This window comes from Poecile atricapillus, chromosome 1 (assembly GCF_030490865.1).
Source record: "Poecile atricapillus isolate bPoeAtr1 chromosome 1, bPoeAtr1.hap1, whole genome shotgun sequence".
NCBI classification, from domain to species: Eukaryota; Metazoa; Chordata; class Aves; order Passeriformes; family Paridae; genus Poecile; species Poecile atricapillus.
In genome coordinates, this window is record NC_081249.1 from 64,531,276 (window position 1) to 64,545,005 (window position 13,730).

The 13,730-nt window shown below is 46.1% G+C and overlaps 1 protein-coding gene across 1 annotated transcript in view; it reads left to right on the plus strand.

The window, feature by feature from the left end:
- The first annotated feature begins 457 nt into the window (after positions 1–457).
- Positions 458–13,730, plus strand: part of LHFPL6 (LHFPL tetraspan subfamily member 6) — a 137,915-nt gene continuing 124,642 nt past the window's right edge. Inside the window, exons 1-2 of the mRNA XM_058829586.1 lie at positions 458–709; positions 3,135–3,692. Coding sequence (XP_058685569.1) covers positions 3,308–3,692 — 385 coding nt within the window. The 5' untranslated portion in view covers positions 458–709; positions 3,135–3,307. The remainder of the gene's footprint in view (positions 710–3,134; positions 3,693–13,730) is intronic.

Genomic DNA, 13,730 nt, shown 5'->3' on the forward strand with positions numbered 1-13,730 from the left:
CGCACATCATCAGGAGATTTTCCCATGTAAAGTCTACAGCCTTCCTCTTCTCCTTCAAATACTCCTTCTTCGCTATCTTTACCCCCCTTCTCCTCTTCTGCCCTATCCTCCTCTCCGTCTCCGGCTTCACCGCCCCTTGCACCGCGCTCTGAGCCGCCGAGCCCGGGGACGCCGCAGCGCTCCCCGGCACCAACCTGGCCCCGGGACCCACCGCTCCGGCCCCGGGACCCGAGGCACCCCCCGTCGCAGTGCAGGGCGGGCTCGGGAAGTCGGGGCCCACCCCCCGCAGCGACCCCGCTGGGCCGGGACCACCGCCCCGCCCCGTGAGGGCTCGGGGACGCGCCCCCGTTCTCCCGTTCGCCTCCCCCCCGCCGCCGCCCGGCCCCTCGCCCCCGGCCCCATCCGCGGCCCCGCCACTGCGCCGACCGCGGCGGGTCCCGCCCGGGGAGGCGGTGGCGGGGAAGGGGGAGGAGAGGCGGCGGAGTGCGCTGCCTCCCGAAGAATCAAACGCGGGGAGAGAGGAACGTGCGGAGGAAAGGACGGGCCGGGCTAGGGAGGCTCCCGGTCCCGGTCCCGCCCGCCCCGAGCACCCGCGTCGCCTCCGCGCCGGGACCGCGGGTGGAGTCGCTTGGGGCGGCCGCCGCCCGCCGGCCCCGCTCCCATGTGCTCCCGGCAGCCGCGGCGGACAGCCTCCACGGCCGGCGTGTCCGTAAGTAGCCCTTCGCTCCCCGGCACCGCGCCTGCCCCCATCCTGGCACTCCTGGAACCCTCGCCGCTCCTGCTCCTTCCAGACACCGGCTCTCGCGCAGTCCCCTGCCCCTCACGGACCCCCTGCACCCCCTTCCTTTCTCGAACCTCTGCCTTCACTCGCTCCCGGTACGTTGCATCCCCTGCATGACTCCGGATCCCCACGCCTTCAGAACGTCCTTTCCCTTCCCGACCCCTCCCCACCCTGCACGGCCACATCCCCTGCATCCCCGACCCTCTTTGCCTCCTGCGTTCCCGTTCCCCTCTCTGACACCCAGCCTGGCCGCATCCATTGCCCGTTGCACCGGACCCTCTAGACTCCCTTCCCTGCTCGGATTCCCAGCCCTCTCATCTTCTTGCCTTCGCGAATCCTTCCTCTCCCGGGCCCCCGTCCTTCCCGTATCTCTCTGCCACCCCGGACCGCTCTCCCTTCCCGGCCCCGCAGTTTCCCGGCTCTCCGTCCTCTTGGGCACTACTCAGATTCCCCTCACTCTCGGCACCTCTGCCTTTCCAGCCGATCCCCTCCCATATTCTCCTTTCCTTCCCATTCTGCTCGTCTCGGACCCCCTGTTCCCACAACTCCTTCTCCTCCCGCGTCTCCTGCCCCTCTCTGATCCCCTGCCCCTCCCAGGTCCCCTGCACCTCAGCCCGCCCCACCCGGCACCCCACACCCGGCTGGCTCCGCGGGCGCTGCGCCTGCTCGCCCGCAGTTTTTCCCTGGCATCACCCCGGCGAGTTTTGGTTCCCGGCCGCCGCCTTCCCTCGGGGGAAGCCGTATCTCTCCGCCGCCCCCTCCTTCTCCTGGAGGGCGGGGAGCGGGGTTTCGGGGCCGGAGGGGCGAGTCAGCCTCCCGGGAGAGCGCCCAGGCTGGCAGGCTCCGGGGAGCCAAAGCTGCTGCCCCGCTGAAGCCGCAGGATTTGCAGGGTCCTACCCCTGGGACCCTCTATGTTGTCCCCTATTTCCAGCCATACCTCCTCCTGCGAGTCAGGGAATGATCTCCCCTAAGTGCTGTGACCCACTTTGGCTTAGACTTTTGCTGCCACGCCAAGATCCTTCTCTAGATGATGCTTCTGAAGAAATGGTGCCCCCCCATGCTTCTCTGGCAAGCTTTTATCCCCAGGGGCTTGTCATTTTGCAGGTTGAAAGACATTTCTGTGGATAGGCTGTGGGTAGATAGGTGTACTCTTATTTAGTAGAAGCACAGACCTTTTTAATACTACAGAAGATACGTTATTTTCTTAGTGTTTTAAAAGTAAACAAAACTTTCATGTAGTGCACATGGCTAATTTCACTTACAAACTTTCTCTACATTCCCTCCTTGTGCTGAAGTAGTATTCATGTTATTGCCTTTTCATGAATTGGATTCACTGATTGGTGTCTAATAATGCTTAGAAGAAAAAGCCCCTGTAAATAGCTATCAGAATTAATTTGGCAGCAATGGTGAGAAATGATCATAAATTTACAAATGCAGTTAGAATAATGATCCAACATTAATTTAATGAGAAATAGACCCCCAGCCTCTGGGAACAGCATGTAGATTTCTGTGACAGTCAAACACACTTGGGCACACCGATACTGAGCTGACAGGTTGGAGGTTGTCTGAGAAGGATACAAAGGGGTTATGGCTCCTAGGTTTGAGCTGGGAAGAGGCAAAGAAGAGATGGGCTGAATGCAAGCAGGAATATTAAGAGACACCTCTGTGTTTTAATTGTGTTCTCCTTGAGGTTGTGTAGGGGTGAATCCAAAAGATGTGGCAATATCTTCGCTTACTAGAAGCCCACCTGGAGATTGGATTCCTGGCACTTTGGGACATCAAGTGATAAAAGGCTCCTTTTGCACAGGGATGCAAAGCAACTTAGAGTGCTGGAAAAAATGTCATCTCGTATCGCTTCTTTTGGGAGTGTGCTAATAAGTTTTACCTGTGTCACAACAGTCTGATCTTGAAATGCCTTAGCCGCTGTGGGTGGTTTTGCACTGAAGCTGCAGGAACATCTGTAAAGTGAAGTAGGTTCTGCAGGCATTGCAGGAGGAAGGTCTAGCTAACTAAGGATAAGCAAGACCTCGTCTATTTTTTCTATCTGTATTGGAAAGATCGGGTCTTAGAGTGGAGGAAAGTGAGGCAAGTTCACAGGCAGCCCCTGAAGGTGGCTGCAGAGCATTCCTGGATGTGCACAGCAGCCTGTGGCAGCTGGGCTGCCAGCCACAAAAGCTGGTGTACTGAGAACAATTGTAGGGTCTGCTTGCAAGGGTAGGACAGAAAAGTGACATACCTTATTCAGAAGTCTTCTAGGAAGGAAAAGCACTCTAGCAGACAAATACTTTTTTTCTAATGTCAGTGTTACTGAACTTGTATTTTTCTCCTTTTTTGTGTTTTGTTATTTAATTAGGGACCTTTGACTTCATGATGGGAGGAAATATTCCCCTGGTTGTTAGGATTCAAGCTTCTCCCAGTGTGAGGATTTGTCAAGGCTGAGAGATTCCGGATTATCCATAAATCTCCTCTAAAATACAGTTACTTTTGTGTCTTCCCATCGTGAGTGGTCTTGGATCAGATACAAAGATGGCCTCCAGCCTCACCTGTGCCGGCGTTGTCTGGGCCTTCCTCTCCTTCCTCTGCGCTGCTGCCTCCTGTGTTGGCTTCTTCATGCCCTACTGGCTCTTGGGGTCTCAGCTGGAGAAGTCTGTTTCCTTCGGCACTTTCCGGAGGTGTTCCTACCCGGTGCGGGATGAGAGCCGCCAGATGACCGTGATGGTGGAGCAGTGTGGCCGCTATGCCTCCTTCCAGGCCATCCCGAGTGCCGAGTGGAGGATCTGCACGGTGGTGACAGGCCTGGGCTGCGGGCTGCTTCTCTTGGTGGCCCTGACTGCGCTCATGGGCTGCTGTGTGTCCGAGCTCATCTCCAGGACTGTGGGCAGGGTGGCAGGAGGCATCCAGTTCCTGGGGGGTAAGTGCTCTTGTGGTGAGAGGATGGGCATGTCCAGGATATCTGTTTGCTCATGTTAAGACTCTCCTGACACTTTGGGAAGAGGAGGGGGTGATTCAAACTTTTTTCCTAGTGAGGGAGACCACTTGGCTCCCTCAACAACTGAACTGCTTGTGTGGCTGCCTAAATGTGGCCCAAAGACACAGTGTCCTGTGCTCTCTTGTGCTCAAGTCCCTGTCTGGTCATTTTGTGACCTTTGAGAGCTGCATGGCAAGTCGACTTCTGTGGGCCAGCATCCTCACAGCAGTTTTGTGGGTTGTAGTTTCCAGCAGAGCATAGCTGAGTTGGAGGTACCTGGAGAAGCGTGTGGGCTACAGATCCACATGAAGTGTTGTGGTTTGGCAGAGGAGAGGCTGTGTTGTGTGGGAACAACCTCTCTTTCTCCTTCTTACCCCTATTACTGGCAGAGCTTCCTCCAGCTCTGCTCTCTGCAGCTGCACGAATCTGGCAACAAGCTTTTGGCCCAGGTTTGAAGTGTGGATTGTTTATCCTGGTGGAGGTGGCCCGCCATCTCCCAGGAGGAGCCCTGCTGGGCTAGCTGACCCACACTGCCTGCTGATGGTGCCACAGGTTTGTTGTCTCCATGGGCTAGACAGTGTGTGGGAGAATTACCTCCGCTCCTTTTTCTAACTTGTAATTGTGTGGCGTCTTTGTAACTGTAAGATTATTTGAAGGGTATGAGACAATAAATAGGATCCACAGGCATGCTTTTTACAGGGCAGTTTTCCCAGTAAATCATCACCCTCTCATCATCAGTGACATGTGGATCAGTGGCACTCACTTTTGCCTGATGCAAGCACTCCACTGCACCCATGTGCTTGTCCCCATAAGGTAATGTGTTTCTCTGAGCTTTGGATGCTGAAGCAGTGCAGGGGCCAGCTTTTTGGGTGCCCTGCAGTGTCCAGACCCAGCCAGGTGCCCTGGCTCATGCCCCAAAGGAGTGGACTGTAGAAGAACTCTCTTTTCTCTCCCCTTCAAACAGGCACTTGCCCTGCAAGGACAGTCTGGTTACATGCCGGGACTGCAGCTTCTAAGGAACCACAAGACAAAAAACCCCCCTAACTGTCCAGCTTGGTGAGGACAGCTGAGGCTGGGAAAGGGCCCTATGCCAAGCCTTCAGCCAGATGATACCAGTGTAACTCCCTCCTGGCTGCAGAGAGTCCTGTCTCCAACTTTTTGAGTAGTTTCTGCACTTTAGAGCAAGCTGACCCCATCATACTGTTCCCTCAGCTTTGTGACCCACAGGCATTCCTGTGTTTAATCTGTCTGACAATTTGAAAGTGCAGCAGCTGCTGGAGAGTTAACTCTGCTGGGAGCTGTGGTTTCTTGAAACCTGCTCCATTATACAGTTCCAGCCAGGCAGTTGGGGGTGGAGGAGGTTCTCAGTTCAGTGACAATCTGCAAACCCGCTTTGTCTGACTATTTTCACTTGGAGCTGTCACAGGCTTTAACCACCCGCTCTTTTCAACTGCTGTCTCGGCTCATCTGGTTTTAATTTGCATTTGGCCCCTGTCTCGTGACCATGCTCCCCCATGAGCCTGTGGAACAGGGATGGCAAGGAGCTTACAGCTGTTTGCTTACAGCCACCCCAGCAAACACAGCAGCTTCAGCAGTGGGAATATGGCTGGGGGATGCAGGAAGAACCCTGCTCCTCATGACACTGGCGTGAGCTGAAGGCGTGCATCCTTCTCTGAGGCAGGATGGTGACTCCTGGACAAGGAGTGAGAGGCTCCTTCAGACCACACACTGGCAATCCCTGAAGCTTGTCCAAGCTGACCAGGCGGCCTCCTGCCTAGAAGGGCATGAGCATGTAGTGCTTTTTCTCAGTAGGTGGCAATTCAAAGAAATGTGAACCTGTGATATGAAATGAAAATTGACAACAACTTTGCTTACAGTTCAGAAATTAGTTATGCAGTATGTCTGATTTCTCCCTCTTCTGGCTTTTATGGTTGTCTCACATTTCATTCAGCACTGCTGGAAGTGTGTAAGAAAAGACCAAAGTGAGGACCATAATTTTTTAACCTGCTTAAAACCTAACTGTGAGGCACAAGGGAGAGGCCAGGTGGTGAAAGACAGTAATTTGGATAAATTGAAGGGACATATTAGGGTAAAGACGAGTTTCTTACATCCCTCATCAGATCCTTAGCTGCTATAAACCAGTGTAGGTTAATTGTTTAAATGACATGACTACATTTACTCAGATGTCTAACTTAGGCACTATAATTATTATCTTATTTTATGTCAAGATAGCCGTGAGCTGTTCACCTTATTTACAAACAGGGAATGGCATCTCTTTGTTCCCTGTAATGCACTTGTAGGTGTAGCTGTATACCATGATGTGGGCTTTGAATGTGGCTTGGTGGCAGTGATTGTCATTTTAGTTGGTCTCCACTTAGAGATGTAATGAAATAAAACCTTTATAAATTTTCTTTTTAATTGTGAAGAAGAACTTTCATCTAGCTTTATATAACGAAAAGCCTAGGAAAATAAGCAGCCACTGAATGATGCTATTAATTCATCCTCTGTGTCATGACAGGGAGATGGCTAAATGGTTTCACTTTCTTTTTTGTCTGAGGAATCTGCACCCATAGCCTGCTGGGGCTCTTGCTCCAGTGGCAGAGGATGAGTGTTGGAATAAGCCGTATTTCTCTTGAAGTTAGAAACCAGCATAAAGACAAGTTCAGTGTAGCTAGTTTATGGCTTTACTTGTCCTCCTTTTGTTTAGGATCCGAGTAAGTTTCTCAACATGATTTAAAAACATGGACTTGAGGAGGAAGTAAGCCAACAGATAATGGATTATTATGGGAGGCCCAAGAGCAGGGGAGATGTACAAGCCACTGAAGCTGTGGTGAGCCAAAACTAAAACTTAGTCCAACACTAGAAGCTTTTTACTGCTATGAAGATGTGGCAGAGAGGTTTGTTTACCAGAGGTGGTAAGCAAACAGGCTGATCCTTTTCTTCTAGCAGTGTGAAAGAGGAATAACTCCAAGTAGGTCAGTTTTTTACACCTGTAAAAAAGTACTGCAGCTTGTGCTAGCTAAATGGTGCCAAGGTTTTATAGCTGGGATTTCCCCAAGTTACATGTGGCAGCTCAAAGGAGTGAATTATTCATGAGTGCTTTTACCATAAATCTGCTCTTCTGATAAAAACTGAATGGCAGAACCTGCAAGAAATTGCAGATCTAGGCAGAGTCAGAATGGCTCTTTGGATATTGCTTGATCCTATGTACTTAGTTTGTACTTGCTACTTCAGATGATCCTGCCTAAAAGTATACGTGTATTTTAAGGTGACTCTGGGATGAAACATGTCGAGTTTCTGTTCCAACTAGAAAGATTTCATCATAGACTTTTCCTGCCATTTGCAATTGTGGAAGCCACTTCCTTCCTTTCCCATACATGATTACATGTGGCAGCTCTGTAGCCATTACAGAAATTGCATGAAAAACTACGCTTTTAGCTTTTTCTAAGGCAATTTGGTGGTAGGTGACAAGTGTCCAACTCCCCAAGGCCAGTCTTTTCTGCAGTGGATATCAGTGGTCTGCAGTCCACAGCTGGCAAACTGCTGTTGTGGTCTCTCAGGAGTCTTCCTGGACATGTCTCTTGGAGTGCTTCAAAGAAATGACAACTGAGGTGAGAGTTATGCTGTCTGTAACCTCTTGAGGGCACAGTCATGTAGGTGGATACAGTCTTCACTGCTAACATTAAGTGCAGTGTTTCCAGCTGGTTTCCTTTGTATGTTTGGAAGACTGAGACATATATCATGTAGCTAGAAAAGATTGTGAGGATGTAGCTTTGACCATAACTATTGAGGATATGACAGCAGGAGTGAATTTTAACAAATCTATGGCAAATTGGAGTCTGTAATTATTGATCTTCTTTTCATTGTGCTGTGGCAAGTCAATTCCACTTAAATGGAGAAGCTAGATATTTGAAGGTAGGTAGCTCAGATATGACATACTAATTTGGTGAATAGGTTCACTCTCTAAATGCAGAGCAATGGTTTTAAGAACATAGCGATATTTTTAAGAACATAATGAACTTAAAGGTTAGCCAGTTTTATGAGAGGCAGTGGATCAAAAGGCACAAGTACTGCAAGGATGGTCAATTTAAAGAGCATTATGCTGGCAAGGTGAAGCTGTTCATTAAAGTGGTCAGCACGCGGGAATGAAATCTTCACTAGCTCAGAACTCCCCTTTTCTGTGTAGAACAGCTAAACCAAGCTCAGAATATGGATCCGAGGGAATAGAATGTGGAATGTAGATCTGCTAGCTGAGACACCTCTCTGAACCTGACACTGTGGTCTTGATTCTAAGTGCCATGTGAGAAATGAACTGTTCCCATAATTATGGGGCAGCCATGTGGCTGCCGTGTTGACTGTCATCTTCAGTATTCATTGATTGATTCGAATGAAGCACAGGTTTTGCTACTCCCTTTGTTAAATGAGAAAAGTTTTCAGCAGTGTCTACTCTTCCTCTCCTTATTTGTCTGTCTTGTTTCCCTTATGTCTTGTGGAAGTGCTGAAACTCTCAAAACTATGGTCCTTGAAATTGTTGGTTAAAAGATCTGGAGACCTCTTGGAACAGGGGGTGGTGAAAGAAGCATTTTGTTATTTGAGAAAGAAGGGACACAGTTCCTAACAACTTCTGATTTTGTCTCAGAAAATAAAATGTGGCCATATGAAAAATGCTCTCAGCACTCCATGAAATTGCTGGAGAATCCTTATTCAACTGTTCTGTGCCAATAGAGGCCATAATATTTTCCATAACCCATAAGGTGCTCAGCACAAGTGTTTGCTGGGTGCAGAGGGCAGAAAAATAAAGACCAATCCTTCAAGATGAGGAGAAGGTTGAGTGGGCTGATGTTTTGGTTCTGTGTTGTCTGTGATGAAATCTCATAGAAAGCCTTTGTGATTTTGGGCTAAAGATTTTAAGGAGACAGATCCAAACGAAATCTGCAAGTTGTTTGCATATTAATGGTCGAATATGACTTTGCAGATGAGATGATGCTAAAATGTAGGGGACAGAGGAGGAAAGAACATGAGGTTGTGGCCTTGTGGGGTCATGTTGAGAAGCTTTCTCTCAAAGGGTTTGCTTGGGGGAACAGTTAAAAAAGTAAGAAGTGGTTCTTAGGAGAGGTGGAGGCACTGAAGTGGTGTTCCAAGAAACGTGGCTGACAGTTAAAGACAGCTCTGGGGCTCAAGAGGAGCAAAACAGTCTTGTTTCTGAGGCTGGCTAAGAAAGGGGCTTTGGAAAGAGTGGTTCCAGTTGACTACAGGAACTAAAAACTTCTGGGAAAGGTTTCTGTGGAGCTGGAGGAAAAGGCACTGACCAGTAACCATTATTTCATCTGGCAGCTCAAGTGAGGCTTTCTGCTTTCTGCCTGGAAGACTAAGATCAGCGTAATTTTCTGCCTATAGGGAGAAAATGTAACTGAGAAAAGCCTCACAGGAACAGGGAAGATCTGAGATGGTCAAGAGACTTCTATCAAGAAAACAGTGGCCCTAGACTCTCTTGTGATTCTCCCAAGCAATTCCATCGTTTCCCCCATATGTACATACTCCTGCCATCTCTTCCTGCAATTTGTACCTAAAAAACCCAGATATTTTTGAAAAAATGCAAAAATGGCCTTTTAGGTATTTCATCCTTTTCAGCCTAAAAATATTTTTTGAATGGCTGACTTCTGGGGAGAGGCAAGGGAGCAGCATTGCTTCTGTCAAACACCGAGGCCTCTTCTTCATGTGCAAGTTAGCTGTTCAGGGCTGTTTTGTCACACCTTCCTCTCGTTGGATGCAAAACTTCAGTGACTTTGCTGTGCTCCTGTAAACACATCACAGGACAATCATCATCCTAAACAAAGACAAGCTTCAGGCTGGGTACCAATCCAGCATATGTGTGCACATACAGACACCGCAGGAAAGGCGGATGAACATCCAAAGGCTCACCAAGGTGACAGAAGAAAACAGTGAAAACGACACTGTTAAAAGTTGCTAGTGAGTGATTGTGTGTCATGTCGAAGGATCATTGATTCAGCAATAATAAAGTCTGCAGAGAACGCTGTGAATGCCTAGTCTGAGGTCTGCAGTAGCATGGGTCATAGGACAGCCTTCATGTAATTTCAATTTGAACTAGAGTGTATCTCTGAGAAAAAAAACTTCTAGTCAGAATTTAATTAAGTTCGATAAAAGCCTGATCTCCATAAGTTGTTCCAGTAGTGAGTTACTCCCACTGCTTTTCTTTAGATCATTAATGCAAATTTTAAAAATATAGCACCAAGAATATATCATTGTGAAATTATGCTTTCTCAAGGAATATTTTGTCTTTTTTTTTCTCTTAAGATCCAACACTTAGGTTGCTTTTAATCCATTTAAGCTGTGCTTTGTTGTGGTTTCTTTACCAGAGCAACCTGTATAGAAGCTGCTTTGTAGCTGGTGTGTTTCACACTAGCTCTTTCTCCAGTTTTCTCTAGCCATCCACCAAAGGATTAAATGCAGTGTTTAGTTTTGCAGCTTCATCCCTTTTCAGCTAGACTTTGACTTGCTAAACTGAATCCTCTGACTGCTTGTGCATGTGTTCAGTTTTTACCTCCTACAAGGTGCCTTCACATACTGTGATATAGCATACAGTCAAATTCTTGGATTTAGATTTGGAGTACAGAATAAGTAAGGCAAGGAAGTATAACTGTTTGGGAAGATGTTCAGGACAAGGGAATTCAGACAGTGAAATTATCTTATTGTAGCATATGTTTTATTGAAGATAAGCCAGCTCTCTCTCTGCTGTATTCAGACTGGAGTTAAAATATAAGACAAATTCAGAATTGAAGCCTGAATGTAATATAAGAACCAGTGCAATATATGTCCTCTGTCAGTTTATAAAGGACGTTACTTAGATTTCTACTCTCTTAATTATATAGAGACTTGTATTATTTGAATCTTTCCTGAATGCATGGGCCATCAGGTCTGACTGGTAGGGAATCCAAGTTGGCATGTACTTACCTGAAAGAGGTAAAAGAAAGGTGCACACTTAGATCCTGTATATTTTGCATAGTTGCCTTCATCTTGGTCACAGAAGTTCCCACTACAGCCTTGCTAAAGGCTGCTGCCCCTACGGATCTAACAGCAGAGGTTTTTGTGAGATTTTCCTTAGAGTCTTGCTGAAGGAAACCTGGTTAGCAAAGTTTGCTATTTAAGCTAACACCGACCATTTTAACAAAACAGGTCAGCAAGGAAGGATGAGTAATAAACATTACTGATCCTAAGGTGCAGAATCAGTAGCTCTGAGGAGGCCATCCCTGCCAGCAAGGCTGCAAGCAGTGCAGAAGAGGCAAGGGGTTGTTATGCTGCTGAAACAGAGGAGACGTAACTTGAAGAAGACAAATGGAGAGTAGCTTTCATACTTGTCTTAGTTTTTTAATTCTGTTCTCAGCCACTTCAGATGGTGGTTGAGAACACCATGGCGATTGAAACTCTTCTGGTGTTTCAAAATCTTCCTTAAGAAAGCATCAGGGCCCTTACAGGCTGCAAATTTCGGTGTGTCCTTTGAAGTCAGTGACACTTAGTACAAATTACATCACTATTTCTATTCTAGGATTATTGGATTTGACATTAGTCTAAAACGGGTGTGGTTCTCATGATGACTTTCTTCTTGAAGAGCTTCCCCAGTGAATTAACTTGTTTATACTGAATTGTTTTGAATACATATTCATTTTGGTTTTTTAAAAATTATATTTGATCCTAATATAAATTTTGACTAAATACAGAGGAAGAAAAAGCCCCATGCAGAGTTTAAGCCTGGAGCAAATTCTGCAAGTAAGATTTTAGGTGCTTTGGAAGCACATTTGAAATGGAAATGCTGATGTATTAAAAAAAAAAAAAAAAAAAAGTTGCTAAAATACTGGGAAGAATCTCTTCTCTTGTTGTCTTATTAATGTTGAATATAAAAGTGATGTTTTGAATATTGCTGCAGCTGTGTTGCGTTTAAGCAGAATTTTGCATTAAGAACAGAATTTTTGATCTAAAGAAGTCCCACAGTGCTGTTTTATTTATCTGTAGAATGAAGTTCAGTCTTCCTGTTTTTTTTATCCCTTCTTTTATTAGAAAGAAACAATGGTGCTCAGCAGTTCTGTGACACTTTTCATTTCAAAAGGTTTTGCTTGCGTAACCTAATGAAACTTCAGAAGACATGAGGCAGGGGACCAAATAATCTATTTTTCTGGTGTGGAGTCAGAGTAAATTCAGAGGTACTTCATTTCAGATCCTTTACATTTGTGTTGATTAGAGAAGGATCTGGGTTGGAGTTAGAAATTTTGTTTCTGCATTGAAAGATCTGGCTTGTTTTGCTTCCTGAGATATTTCAATGGATATTTGAATATTGCTGTGAAATGCATTTAGGCATCAAAATGATTCAGTATTTTCCAGTGCAAGTGAAGTCATATGTCCTATTGACAGGCCAGGATTGTTCCCAGTGGTATATTTTCCAGGATTTTGTCCAGTCTGGTGTTAAATGTCTATGTAATTTGTATTTTTTTTCATATTTCACTTAGGAAACTCAGCTTACTATGCATTCCACATGGAATTTTTTTTCATAGGATTCAACGTGTATTTTTCTTTCCTTGCTCACATCCTTTTACTTCTCCAATACACATTTTTACCTTCTAATGACTTTGGCTTCACAAAGTAAAATAAAGCAGTTTTCAAACTCTATCATTTCAAGGAATTGAGGCGTGGAACTCAAGATCATCCAGTGTTTTGATTCCATGAAGTGAGCAGTTAGGAAGGAGTGTGGTGTAATTAATAAATACAGGATGTATTTGTGCAACCAGAACTCCAACCACAGCTGCTTAGCTTATGGTGACCATCATGGTGGCTGGCTTCCTGCTCAAGGATTTCCTGTGTCTCTGTGAAACACCTTTGTTGACTTCAGTGATGTTAAGCTTTTAGTTCTGCACAAGTGCGAGGTCCTAAGCAGCATTCACATCATATGAAGAGGGCCTTGAGTCACAGAGAACCAAGAAAGGATCCTCTCCTTGACATCACAGGTCAGAGGGGCAATATTGCATTTGACAGATCCCTTCTAGAAGCTGTCCTTTATCTTCCCAGGCATGAAAATTGGGCATGGTCACTGCACCCTGACAATGCTGCTGGTAAGGCTGATTCACTAGGCTTGATTAGATCTCTTTTACATTGTTTGTTGCACTGTCAGTCCCCTGATGTCACAGGTACATCTGAGAGCAGAGGCAGACTTCTTTTCCCCTCCAGACTGTCTTTTCCTTAGAGCCTGACTTATTGAAATCAACAGCAGTATTCTGCAATGGGACTCAGGGAAAGAGAGGATCTGGAGCTCAGGGCTGTTGCTACTTATTGTGATTAGAAGGATTTGAAGGAGGTTTTGCTGCTGTGTGGCAGTGCAGAGGCCTTCATGGAATACCAGATTCTATCTAATTCCCCTCATATGGAATATTAATTGCATCAGGACTAACACCTTAGAACAGAACTCTTTCTTGAGAGGATTGTTGTACCATGAGCTGAGTCTACATTTTCTTGCTTAAGCCTGATAAGCCCCAATCTTTCATGAGGACTGACCACTTTGAATTGATTTGCAGGTACAGTTCTTTACTAGGCAAACAGACTTTAATGTAAGCTTGGCAGTAGTCTATAGGAATATGAAGAAAAATTATAATGAAAGGAAACCTAAACAATTACTTATTAGAAATAATTGTTATTTTCTCTTGTAGCAGAATCCAAAGAGATTCAGAGAGAATTAAGCAGAAGATACAGAATTCTGATAAACATTATATAGCTTATATAGTAAAGATTTGACCCTTTCTTTTGCAGTCTGACAGTTCAGTTGTCTTGCATTTTTTCCCAATAAAGATGCCTCTGTAATATAAATTGGTATTGTTGATTTGAGAAGAACAGTTTTCCAATAAATGCAAAGTGATGTGGAGTTGGAGAAAATGTTGAGATAAAGCCAAGAATGGTCAATCTGGAATAAGAGAAGCTGCT